Source organism: Bufo bufo, chromosome 3, assembly GCF_905171765.1.
Source record: "Bufo bufo chromosome 3, aBufBuf1.1, whole genome shotgun sequence".
NCBI lineage: Eukaryota > Metazoa > Chordata > Amphibia > Anura > Bufonidae > Bufo > Bufo bufo.
In genome coordinates this window covers 588,933,974-588,947,415 of record NC_053391.1, presented here as the reverse complement: position 1 = coordinate 588,947,415, position 13,442 = coordinate 588,933,974, and the positions used below count along the sequence as shown (strand labels likewise).

Genomic DNA, 13,442 nt, shown 5'->3' with positions numbered 1-13,442 from the left:
AGTACATTTAAGGCTTTTTGCATCTATAAAGTGACCTACTTATTCTGGATCTACGCAGTAGGAAACAAGACTTACAGATTAAAAGCATGTCAACTCGATGACGTTGCTCATATTTAAGTAAATCTAGTTAACTCTATGCAGGCTACAATGGATCACAGTTCAGTTTCACACATTCTTCTACTAGATGTATAAGAATTCAAAGGTTGCAGTGTGAAAGAGAGAAGCAAACAAAAGGGTTAAATCCATAGCTTCTGCTCTCCCCACCCTTACCTCCCTTTGGCAAGACATCTCCGCCAATGAGAAGCAAGTCCAGGTGAGACTGAGCCCAGCCCCGCACCTGGCACAGTACAGGACAGAGCTGTGGGATAGCAGAGGTACTACGGGGAGCTCATCTCCTCCTCTACTTTCCCTCATCTATTTTGGGAGTATTCTTTTGTGCATTGAATAAAGAGAGAAGTGCTGGGGTGAACCCTCCTTGGAACCTGGCCAGAAACGTCCCCCATGTGCAGGAAGAGATGAGGAGTTGGTTTCTGCAAGTGTCCATAACTCTCTAATCTGCTCTAGTTCTGCAGCTGCCTTCTTAGTCCTGCAGCCCAGAAACAGTTTACAAATAGGAAAAGCACAGGATTTTCCGGAATTTCTGACACGCTCCAAGATTATTCCATTCACGCCGCTGGACCTTAGCCTGGCCTGTCAGAAGTGTTTATAGGGCATCAACCTTCCCATTCTGATACTCACTAGAAATCTGCAAGCTGATTCTTGCTTATTCTGCTCCATCCCCCCCCCCCCCCACCCCTTCCATCCCAGTCTCTCCTGTCGCACAATCTGTCAGAGCCCTAACATTTCCTCTCCCTTTTCTGTGCTGGTAAAGGGCTTTCCAATTGCTGTCTAAAGAAGAGAGCGGACAGAGTGCTTCAAAAGCGTCTAAAAGAAAAGGGGCTGAGAAGCGAGCAGCCCCTCCTTGCAAGATCTGAGGCGAAGCGTCCTGTGTTTGCCAGACCCTGCAGGGTGAAGTCATGATTTTGGGTGAGTGAACATTTTCCAACAATGTTATTATTTTTTATTATTCATCATTTTCTTCTCAAGCTGTTGCCGTAGTGCGCTGTAATGGAATCCATTGACTGTATTGCCTCTGCATCACTTTACTAAGCTCCTCCGTTCTGTCTTGCTATGTTATTTTTATCTTCCCATTCACAGATTTACTGTACGATGCGGCTTCTTTCATAGATGTTCAGCGTAGATCATTCTTCCTTGCGCCATCAATGACTTCTACTTGTCCCATGTTCATCTGTATTTGCCCATGTGTAGATGGACCACTGCTTCCTTTGCTGCGTAGCCTAGAGCCGATAGACTAACTTCTTTGGTCTTTGAAATGAGTAAGAATTGGTCTTCAAGTAATGACCAATAACTCCTGATTGTCTACCTTCATCTTTATTACCCCGTTTGAGGATGGACTAGACTTCCCACTGTGTTTCCGAGCCCTGGTACAAGCAACTTATTTTGGTATTGGAAACCGGTATGAAGAGGTTTGCCCTATATTTTAATTTTATTTCCTCTTCTCCATTTTGATGATGGAGTTCATGGACCACTTCTAACTCTTCATCTCCTAGAGGTTGTGGAAAAACTTTATGTCTTATAAATCAGTACTTTTTTCCCCCCAAGCAATTATAACTAATGGCTACTGATTCCCCCCCCCCCCCCCATTTGTCCCCTCTAAACTATATCTTCTCTAGCTGTGGTCTACATATGAGGATGAGGCAGATGGATCACTGCTACATCAGTGCATCTCCTGGTGACAGTAGAAAAAGTTTGCCTTAGGGCTCGTTCACATGACCGTTGGTGTCCCGTGCCCGTGCTGCGAACCGCAGATTGCGGTCTGCAATGCACGAGCACCTTCCGTGGGGCAGGCGCATGGGGATCGCAGACCCATTCACTTGAATGGGTCCGCGATCCCTCCGTTCCGCAAAAAGATAGAGCATGTTCTATCTTTTTGCGGTGCGGAGGCACGGAACGGAACCCCAGAAAGCACTCCGTAGTGCTTCCGTAGTGTTCCGTGCCTCCGTTCCGCACCGTTCAGCATCTCCGGATTTGTGGACCCATTGAAATGAATGGGTCCACATCCGTGATGCGGAATGACAACGGAACGCTGCCCGTGTATTGCGGATCCGCGATACGGGAACGGGACACCAACGGTCGTGTGAACGAGCCCTTAGGGTTGCAGTTCAATATCGAACAAGTCAGAATTTTGTCCAGTAGACACTCTTCAGTGAGTTTTGTACCACCTGTAAAGTTTGTGCCCTCACTTATATTCAGATGATTAAAGGGTTCTATCCACTCATTGGTCAAAATTGACTGCGTAGTGCAGTAACAGTGTCTAGAACTTGTAATTGAGGACCCAAAGTGATGTAAAACCGAAATTGTCTGTTTAAAGGTAATGTGTCATCAGAAAATGACCTATTGTTTAAATCATTATTTTTAAGTTAAACATATATTTTTAGAAATTCAGTGATTGTTTTTCCATGTTACTATATTAAAAAAAAATGTGCAGAATCCTACAGTTTTCACACTGGACCTAGGTCTAATAATAGGTCATGAGTTACTATTCTGTACAAGTAACTCTTCAGTATCTATTATCATTATTACCCAGTGAAAATTACAACAACAAGTAACACCTCAGTATAGATAACACAGGATCCACCATTCACAATAGGTGATATCACAGCTTATCTCCTCCCTCCTATAAATCTATGGCTATAAATCTCTCCCATAGAACTCAATGGGGTCAGCTCCTGTCCATTGTGTCTATGGTCTATGGTGACTGCTCTTAAGGCCTCATGCACATGACCGTTGTGTGTTTTGCGGTCCGCAAATTGCAGATCCGCAAAACACGGATGGCGTCCGTGTGCGTTCCGTCATTTGCGGAACGGCACGGACAGCCATTGATATAACTGTCTATTCTTGTCCGCAAAACGGACAAGAATAGGACAGGTTATATTTTTTTTGCGGACCACGGAACGGAGCAACGGATGCGGACAGCACACGGAGTGCTGTCCGCATCTTTTGCGGCCCCATTGAAGGGAATGGGTCCGCTTCCAAGCCGCAAAAACTGTGTGAAAATTCAAGCATTATATTATTATTTTTATATAGCTAGTCACATGGAAAATTGAAAAAACAAAATCACCAAAAATTCTAACAAAATATAAAAACATGATTCAGGGCTCATGCACACGACCATTGCTGTTTTGCGGTCCGTTTTTCACGGATCCGTTGTTCTGTATCTGAAGATTTTTTTTCTCCGATTTTAGTCCTCTTCCGTTCCGTTATTCCACAAATCATATCCGTATGGTTTCCGTATGCGATCCGTTTTTTGCGGATTGGAAACGGTATCAGTAACTTATTAATCACCAAACACATGAGCAATATGGTCTGGGCATAGCATTTCTACAGTATGGATCCGCAAAATACGGATGAAATGCGGATGACATACGAATGTGTTCCGTGTGCGTACCGTATTTTTTACGGACCCATTGACTTGAATGGGGCCTCGGACCGTGATTTGCGGACAATAATAGGACATGCACTACATTTTTGTGGAACGGAAATACGGAAACGGAATGCACGCGGAGTACCTTCAGCTGTTTTTGCGGACCCATTGAAGCGAATTGTTCCGCATACCGTCCGCAAAAAAACCGGAACGGAACCGGAAAGAAAATACGTTTGTGTGCATGAGCCCTTAAATAGTAGGTCATTTTCTGATGACAAATTCCCTTTAAGCAAGATCTGTTTATTCTATGAGATCTGTGTTTTGGCCAATAATCTGTGTTTTGGCCAATAATCTGTGTTTTGGCCAATAATCTGTGTTTTGGCGGAGTTATGTACAGTATGTTGTGTTTTACTACCTGCCATATGTTGCACATTGGCTGAATGGATTGATGTATAGTTAGAGCTACTGAAATGTTAATGCGCTCTGTGGGTAGGAAGTCTATATATTGCGGGTAGTGGACATGGAGATATATCAGATATTAGCAGGAGGATCCGCTTGACTGATGACTTTAGCATAGGCACATAATGCAGGCTGAATGTTACATAAGACTCCTTGAAAGGTTAGAGTTTTTTGTTTTTCAAAATGAGGAATTTCAAACTTTTACTCTCTAGCCTCCCACCCATCGAGGCAGTAGATCTGCTGGGTCAGACAATTTGATGGTGGCCAAGTGGGCTCTGTAGTTATTTGTCTATCTAAAGGTTGTGATGTATATTGGTCGGTGGGGAGTTGAAGTATTCCTTCTAGTGGACACAGCTGCACGTGTCCCTCCTCACCTTGGCCCGCCACCAACATTTTTAGCAGCTGCAGTCTCCCGCCTTGTAATTAAAAGGAGACAAGGAGTTACTGTACCTGTTCCAGTCAGGACATGAACAGTGACAAGACGTTTCTTCAGATTGAAAACTTCAAACGTTTATATCCTCTGCATTAATGAAGACTAAATACTGTGGTGAGATTTACTGCACAAATGGCAAAGTTGCCCTAATTGTGAAAAATACTAACTAAATAAAACTAAAGACCAACCCTTTATCTAGACCAGATCTTCTGTGTCAGATTTTCAGACTCATAATTTGATGGCCATGTAGAGGAACGCTCCTCTAGTCTAGAAGACCATTTTTCAATGCAATCTTGTGTGGTCTTCACAAAGAAGTCTCACTGGATTTCATGATTCCGAAGCATTCAGGAAACACTGTCAATGGTATCACTGAATTCCCCCCAAATTTGTTCTTAGTTTGTTTTCTTAAATGGCTCTTTCAGACAAGTGATCTGAAGCTCTTCCATGTTCCCGCCTGTAAACGCAGACTAGGTTTTAAAACCATTAATTTCAATAAGTAAGTCTTGCAGGAAAATCAAAGCTGGATGGTGCATGCCCAGATGTTCTCTGCATGGCCTGATGGTCCTTGCAGAAAACTGCACATGTGAATTGGTCAGTTGACTACAATGGGTCAATGTTCAGTCCGGGTGCTGTCTGTTCTGCACTCTGACAACATTGCTCTTCTTAATGAGCCCTTATAGGCATTGTCTGGGATTTTTATATTGATGGGTAGGATAGGTCGTCAATATCTGATCAGTGGGGGTCTGGCACCCTTGCTAAACAGCTGATTGAACAGACTAGGCTGGTGATGTCACTGTAAATGGGTCACAAGGCCCATTCAAGTGAATTGGCCTGAGCTGCAATACCAAACACATCCACTTTACAATGTGTGGTGCTGTGCTTGGTAAGGTGTGAGGAGGCTGCAGCGCTCATCAGAGCACATGGTCTCTTCAAACAACTCTGATATAATATTATTGAACTATCCAGTCGATAGGCCCTTAATATACAAATCCCAGCAACACCTTTAGAGACTATTTACTTGGGCCGATACACAGGACAAAGATCAGGAATGAACCATTATTACATACATAGCAGACACAAGTTTGCTCACCTGCTTTCAATAACCTAGTGAAGCGTGGAAGTGCTCAGGACTAGTGTTGAGCGAACTTCTGTTTTAAGTTCGGCGTCTAAAGTTCGGCTTCCGGTTAGCAAAGAATCCCGATATGGATTCCGAATTTCGTTGTGGTCCGTGGTAGCGGAATCAATAATGGCCGATTATTGATTCCGCTACCACGGACCACAACAGAATTTGGAATCCATATCGGGATTCTTCGCTAACCGGAAGCCGAACTTTAGACGCCGAACTTAAAACAGAAGTTCGCTCAACACTACTCAGGACACAGCACTAGTACGGTCCAAAACAGAAGGAAAAGGTCCAAAAGAACAACCTTTATTTTAGAGGTGTAAAAACAAGTACAAACGCCAGGAAATACACGGCATCTACGTGTTTCGAATCAAGGAATTCATAAATAAGGATCTGTATTCCTCGATCTGAAATGTGTAGACGCTGTGTTTTTCCTTATGTTTTTTATGGGAAGCTGGACTTTCCTTCTGTTTTGGATTATTACATATATCAATCATACCCTCTGTACAGGGATGAATGATCATTATTACGATCATTCATGCCTATAAAGTCTTATTATTTGTAGGCAGCAAATCTCAGTTTACACAGCAGCCAACAAATGGTGATTTCATGTGAAGCATAAATGCTTATTTGTCAGGTGATCGGTGATCCATTTACAGCGGGAAATTGTCGGGAACGAGTGTTCATTCCTGATAATTGGACCTATAATCTGCCTATGTAAATGGGCCCCTAAGAGAGCCATGAATCGGGAGGACCCATTAATAGAGTAATGGAAGCTTACTTTGAGACTCTAAGCTTGTTGATATTGCTTCCATATTTCATTCATGTTTGGTTTTCAAGGATCTAATGCTTGGTATGGATATCCGTAATTAACTTTGTATTGATCAGCTCCTATGCGCTTCTTTGGAAACCATTGTTCAATATAAACAACGGAAGCAAGGACACACCAGCATAAAGAACAGCACAAACATACTTAGCGTGCAGAAGAAGAGGATGTATCGAAATGCTAGGGTATAAAGCGTTCACATCCAGATTATACTAAGGGATGTAAGCAGTGGCAAACTTGACCTCAAAATCTCTTAAAAGGTTGCAGTGTTGAGATCAGAAGCCATCCAGAGGAAGCAGACGACACTCGGAAAGTACAAAGACTAAAAAAAGGGTCACTCTTCTAGTTAGTAATAAAGTCCTGGGCGACCCTGTAATATAATCACCGTAATGTATATAATGTCCTCTAGTACCCGAGTACGGCTTCAGTGTTATGTGACTGGATTTTTTTTTTTAATAGAATATAATTATTTGTGAAACCTGATTTGTGATGGATTTCTGAGCATCTTTCTAATCTTGCATCTGATCTGCTAAAGAACAAATCTCCATCATCCCCCTATAAATCTTCCCCGGCGGAGGTGAAATTAAAACCGCATGACTTACAGTTAGAATTATTTTTTACATCAATTTAGTGTCTATTTTATAGTTTCTGTATTTTACCCGGCGTCAAATTATCATTATGATGGCGCGTTTTATACATAGGAATAATGCAAATGATACCATAGCTAGGACGTGTCACATTATAGTCCTCTAATCATCCAACTAAAATAGTCTATTACAGAGGAGATGTCTCTCCTGACTTGTCTATTTCAGGAAATGCTTGTGTTCCCCCATAAACTAACAATTCTGGATCATCTGTTCTAAGGACACTATCTTGTGTTTTTCCTCTGTTATTCCTCATAGAAATTTAAAGGGGTTATCCAATATTATAAATTGCCCCCCCATGTGCCGGGCCCCTTACAGGGAATATACTTACTGGGTCCCTGCTCCCTGCACCCCTCCTGGTCCCCACACCGCCGCTGCTGCTTCTCCCCGTGCGCTGATGAAAACACCCGGTGTCTGGGGGAGCAGCCAATGGCAAGCGGGGACGAGCCTCCCTAGTGTCACCCGCGATGCTAGGGAGGCTCGTCCCTGTCCCCGCCTTCCATTGGCTGCTTCCCCCGACACCGAATATTTTCAACCGCGTGCGGGGACCAGGAGCAGCGCAGGGAGCGGGGACCCAGGTAAGTATATTACCTGTGAAGGGCCCGGCACATGGGGGGGCAGTTTATGATATTGAATAACCCTTTTAATACTGAATTGACAACTGGTAACCCCCAACTGGTAACACCCAGTTGTCAATGTATTTATGCATTTGAAGGAGTTCTAAGAAAAGATGTTCCAGAATAGTTATTACATCAGGAAAACATTTCTTTACTAAAACAGACATGTCAGGAGAGGTGACAGCTCCTCTTTAATAGGGTGTTCCTATGACAACCCGGTAGTCATAGGAAAACTGGGACCCCTGATCCTCACTAGTACAGTGGCCCATCTTTTCTGTTTGAACGGAGCATCAGACGCACATGAGCACATGTCCACCCCTGCATTCAACTCTGTGGGGCTGCTGGAGATAGCCGAGTACAAGCCCTTAGCTATCTCTGACAGACCCATAGGGGGAGAATTATCTAATGGGTGTACTGTAGAACTGGCTTAGTTGCCCATAGCAACCAATCAGATTCCACCTTTCATTTTCCAAAGGAGCTGTGGAAAATGAAAGCTGGAATCTGATTGGTTACTGTGGGCAACTAAGCCAGTTCTACTTTTTACCAGTTTGATAAATCTCCCGCATAGAGTTGATTTTGAGAAACTGATGCCTTAAATGGATTGTCCGGTCTACAGATATTGATGACCTATCCTCAGAATACATCAAATCGGTGGGGTTTGACACCCGACACTACACTGCGCTGGAAACTATACCATGAGCTGGAGTCAGTTCTGTCTGCACACTGTATAGCTTTCGAATCCGTGGCTGCGCGAAACATCTGACTGGTGGGGATTCCGGGTGTCAGACCCCCACTGATATGATATGGATGACCTACTGTGTCCTGAGGATAAGGCTCCATTCAGACGTCCGTAAGTGTTTTGCGGATCCACTAACCGGCACAATTGCGGACAAGAATAGGACATGTTCTATTTTTTCCGGGAACGGAAATGCGGACCCGGATGTGCGGGTCCGCATTTCCGGATCTGCTCTGTAGCCCGTACAAGCCCTTTACTTTACGGTGTCATGTGGAAAGCCTACAGCTCTGTGCTATGAAATCATAGGGACTTTGGGGGAGATTTATCAAAACTGGTGTAAAGTAGAACCGGCTTAGTTTGCCATAGCAACCAATCAGATTCCACCTTTTATTTTTCAGAGCTCCTTTGGAAGATGAAAGGTGGAATTTGATTGGTTGCTATGGGCAACTAAGCCAGTTCTACTGTACACCAGTTTGATAAATCTCCCCCTTTGTGTGTATAGGCTCGCTAACATACATGAGGATATACTGCTAAACTGCCCCAAGAATAACTGGCACAAGAATCTCTGCTGTGGAATGAGGCAGGTGGTCGTGGCCACCGTCAATCATTGAATTTTTGGAGGGTTCCTTTAAAATAATAAACTTAAGACAATCAATATCAGTCTATGCAACAGCAGTAATGTTATCTGAGGTGATTTAAAAAAATAAATTCATGACATATATTAATTATGCCTTAATGAAAAGCAATGGATGTGTAATCCTGAAATTGTTTTGAAAAACACAGTAAAAAATCTAGAGAAAGTGAATGAGATTGTCTACCGATGTAGCAGTGCCGAGTTTGTCATTCATCACGATATTATGTGAAGTAAAACTTCTACACAGAGATGAGCAAATCGGATTCTACGCGAGTTTACCTGAATTTTGTAAATCTGACATTTTGTTGATTCGATTTGGGTGGAATTTTTAGCGATTTGCTCTTCTCTACTTCTACATTATTCCGGCGTGTAAAGGAAAGAGTTAAATGACACAGTCCTCTCCTCTACATCTGTATAATGCTCTGTGTTAATCCTGGGCAGTAATAACACAGGCTTATACCAGTCTATTAAACGGTCCATGCCATGCTTAGCATGCTGGACGATATCCGCTGGTGAGGAACATCTGCTGGCCTCTGCCTGGAACTTTGGGCATATGGGCTGTCATTCCTCATTCCTACTCAAGATCCATCCTTTAATGAGGTGATAATGAGTTTGTATGTACCAAGAGACGACACACGCTCTCAGAAGGATGTATGGGCATTTTTTTTTATTAACTCAGGACTCTGGAAGTGTTGGTCAGGCATTCGCTTTTCACGTCTTTGAGGACACGTCTGAATGGTACCAAGGACAGTGTTTTTCAAAGCTGATGGAATGAATGCTATGCCTGTCATTTTTTAATGACCAGAGTGATAATGAGGTATTTCACAAGCGATCAAACTTATCAGGCAATTAGTCTCTGTTAAAGGGCTTGTGAAACAAAACATATTCTACAGTTTTCAAACCAGCTCCTGGATCTGAGTACTTTTGCAATTGCATGCAATTTGAAATTTAGTGTAGCTAGAGTCATTCAATAAAATGTATCTGTATAGCGCCTTCTGCTGTTCCTTTCCTTATTTTGTCCATCTCACTGAGGTGGTCGCACATGCTCAGTTTAAATCTTTAACTGCCGCTAGCCATATTTTCTGTTAGAAGCTGTGGCAGTTACAGGGAGAGAGCGGCAGCAAAAAGGACACTCCCTTTGAGATGCAAGGCTGAAGATAATCTAGCAGAGCAACTGAAGTTGTAAATGTGGAGATCTCTAGATCCATGTGAGGTACAGGGCTGGTTCTAGCTTTGTTGTGATGTCTGATTTTCATTTTTTCACATCAATCATGGAATAACCCCTTTAAGTGAATGAACACTATTGATACAAGGTCAGTGGTCCCAGACAGTATTTTATAGGCACCCTTGGCCCAGTGACCATGAATGACCATTGTAGAGCATGAGTTACAAACTATACAGATGTATGCAAAGAAATACTATATATGACTGTAAGGCAAACCCACACATTTTGGCAGGACAGGACATACATCAAATGTGTATGATCATGTCTTCACTTTCCCCCGACAGCAGATGTTTAGGGAAAGAAGGATTGGGCAGCTGGATTTCAACATGACCCATCCTTTTATCCTCAAGAAAAATAAGTTGTAACCCGAGGTGTTTGGCAGCATTTTATTTCCCTCTTTCCATTGAGAACACATGCACAGCTGAGCGAGCATTTATGTGAGGGGGTCAGGAGGCCAAGCCGAGTGTGCATATGTATGGTGGCGTCACGAGGAATAGTTGCCAGAAAGACAGTTGGGTTGGCAGCTAACTGATTTGTATGGCTAAACTATCTATCTATCTAATATCTATCTATCTATCTATCTATCTATCTATCTATCTATCTATCATCTATCTATCTATCTATCTATCTATCTATCTATCTAATATCTATCTATCTATCTATCTAAAAAAGAAGATTCCACAGCACCTCCGTATGTAATAAGAAAGTGTGTCCTTTATTCACCCATGCTAAGAGGGGTAAATATAGGACTCAATTTCTTATCACATACGGAGGTGCTGTGGAATCTTCTTTTTATCTACCTGGAAAATTGGTCAAGTTCCATAGCCACTGGCACTCCTCGCACCTTTATGCTTATTGGTAGAGTGCTGCTCTAATTTCTCTTTGATATCTATCTATCTATCTATTTTTCTTAGTTCTAAGCATATCTATGTGTTTTATGTAATTTCTATCTGCAATCAGAGGGGATGTGACATGAGGCTATTACTGATGAGAACAGATTGCAGACTGTTTGCACACATAACAATGGTTCTTTAGAGAAAGTCTGGCAAGGGGAAGTCTATCAATGCCAGTGAGAGAGAATAGGCCAGGCCACACTTGCAAGGGAACAACAATACTTATTGCAGGTTTTCACACTGGTAATAAAACATAAGGCTTCTCCCCTTTAACCGGCCAAGTAAATCAGTGCACTCCGCAGAATTCGAGTATAGAGAGGAAAGGTTCGACCCCGGCCACACCTGGGAGAAGATAATAAGGGCTTTCTCTTTAGTTTGCAATTTGAGTGATTGCTTAACCGTTTATACCATAAACCTCCTGAGGCTTTAACCTTGGCTGATTCCGAGTTACGAAATTTTTCTTTATGTCGATATAATATTCTGTTGCATTAATGTCTGACATTAACACAATTGTATGTGCAAGGACAAGATGTTGTGAACTTGACAATATATGGGGTTATTTATTAAAGTGGTGTAAAGTAGAACTGGCCTAGTTGCCCACAGCAACCAATCAGATTCCACCTTTCATTTCCAAAAGAGCTGTGAAAATGAACGGTGGAATCTGATTGGTTACTATGGGCAACTAAGCCAGTTCTATTTTACACCAGTTTGATAAATGATCCCAATAATCTCTATAAATCTTTCATTGCATCTGCCTAGCATTTGTTCACATTGGATGGCTTTATTGCATTTGTAAGTTTTGCTCTTAAATACAGAATTTCTAGTTTTGCACTTTAATACACAACCTTGGTCAACTCATCACAATCACATTGTACTGCGCAAAAAAGGGGCCCTTAGACCACATCAGACACCCGTCCCCAGTTGTAACAGTTACCTTTTTACCCCTATAGCTACCCCCTTGGCTTTCCCTTTGTTACATTGGCACTCCTTGTGTGTTCGCATTGGAAATACATCTTATGTTTTGGTCCCATGGGGCACAGGGACTATGCAAGAGGTTATTTTATTTTCTGGGTAGAACTTGATGGAAGAGAGGCGACATCTTTACTGAATCAGCAGTAATGTGTATTCTCTTACTCACCTATCTTCTCCTACTCCTCTACATTATATGTATGAATATAGTTATATATCCTAGAAAAGTTCTAATAAACTAATATTTGTTCTTTATTATCAGGCTTAGGGCTCATTCAGACGGCCGTATGCTGTCCGCAAAAATACTGAATGCTATCCGTTTTTTTGCGGATCCGCAAAAAAACGGATCTGCAAAAAAACGGATAGCATTCAGTATTTTTGCGGACCCATAGACTTCAATGGGGCCATGTCCTGATTTTCACGGACAAGTATAGGACATGTTTCATTTTTTTTTGCGGATCCGCAAAAAAACGGATAGCATTCAGTATTTTTGCGGACAGCATACGGCCGTCTGAATGAGCCCTTAATAACAGTGCTGGCACACATTCAGGTTTTTTATGCAACTTTTGAGCTAAAACCAGAAGTGGTTTAAAAAAATAAAATAAAAGAGAAGTCACATCTGTCAAAAGGACTTATGGGAAATATAAAGGAAAGACTTCTAATCTTCTCCTTCCTGACTCTGTATGAAAAACCTGCAGGAAAATCTACCTAAAAAAAAATCTGTGTAAACCTACCCTTAAAGGTTTTTTTTCAGTTTTCATCAACATATGACGGTAGCTGTAATTTTGTAATGTATTTCCTTTACCTTTATTGCGCTTGTCTTCAGTTTTGGGCTGTGGTCACATGACCATGTCCATGCAGCGCTTTCTAATCTCCTTTCATGTAAAGTCCATGGGTGTGTCAGTGATAGGGGAGTGTCTATGTAACTATTTGGGTGGGAGGAGCTATAACTAGCTGGATGTTGTTAGGGGCAGGGCTGTGGCAGAATAAGTAGAAGTGCATCATGGGTTTGGTTGGATACAGCAACAGGAAGTAATACATACAGCAAGTAATAAACCAGAGTGATTGGTTTACATGGTGAAAACTGGTTAGGAGAGTCTAAACTAAAAAATAAAAAAAACATGGGGAAGATGTTCAAAACCATAGTAAATCTGGAAAACCCTTTGAAGACTTGCAAATAAAACATTTAGTAAAAAATAAAATTTCCAATAAAAATGTCCATTTTTCAGTTAAAATTTATTAGCAGGTGTGGTTGAAGTTAGTAAGTGGTAAATCTGCTTAATATAGATGGAAGGTAGCACCTGGCAGTTCAAATACTGCATTTGGCCCTCAAGGGCTCTTCTCAGATGGGTGAGTGAATGTAGGCTTCAATATTGCGACATAATCTTTTTAAGTTCTC

The 13,442-nt window shown here is 42.1% G+C and overlaps 1 protein-coding gene across 1 annotated transcript in view; it reads left to right on the top strand.

The window, feature by feature from the left end:
• The first annotated feature begins 332 nt into the window (after positions 1–332).
• Positions 333–13,442, top strand: part of ZNF385A (zinc finger protein 385A) — a 233,078-nt gene continuing 219,968 nt past the window's right edge. Inside the window, exons 1-2 of the mRNA XM_040425855.1 lie at positions 333–374; positions 872–1,026. Of these exons, the coding sequence (XP_040281789.1) occupies positions 1,017–1,026 (10 nt within the window). The 5' untranslated portion in view covers positions 333–374; positions 872–1,016. The remainder of the gene's footprint in view (positions 375–871; positions 1,027–13,442) is intronic.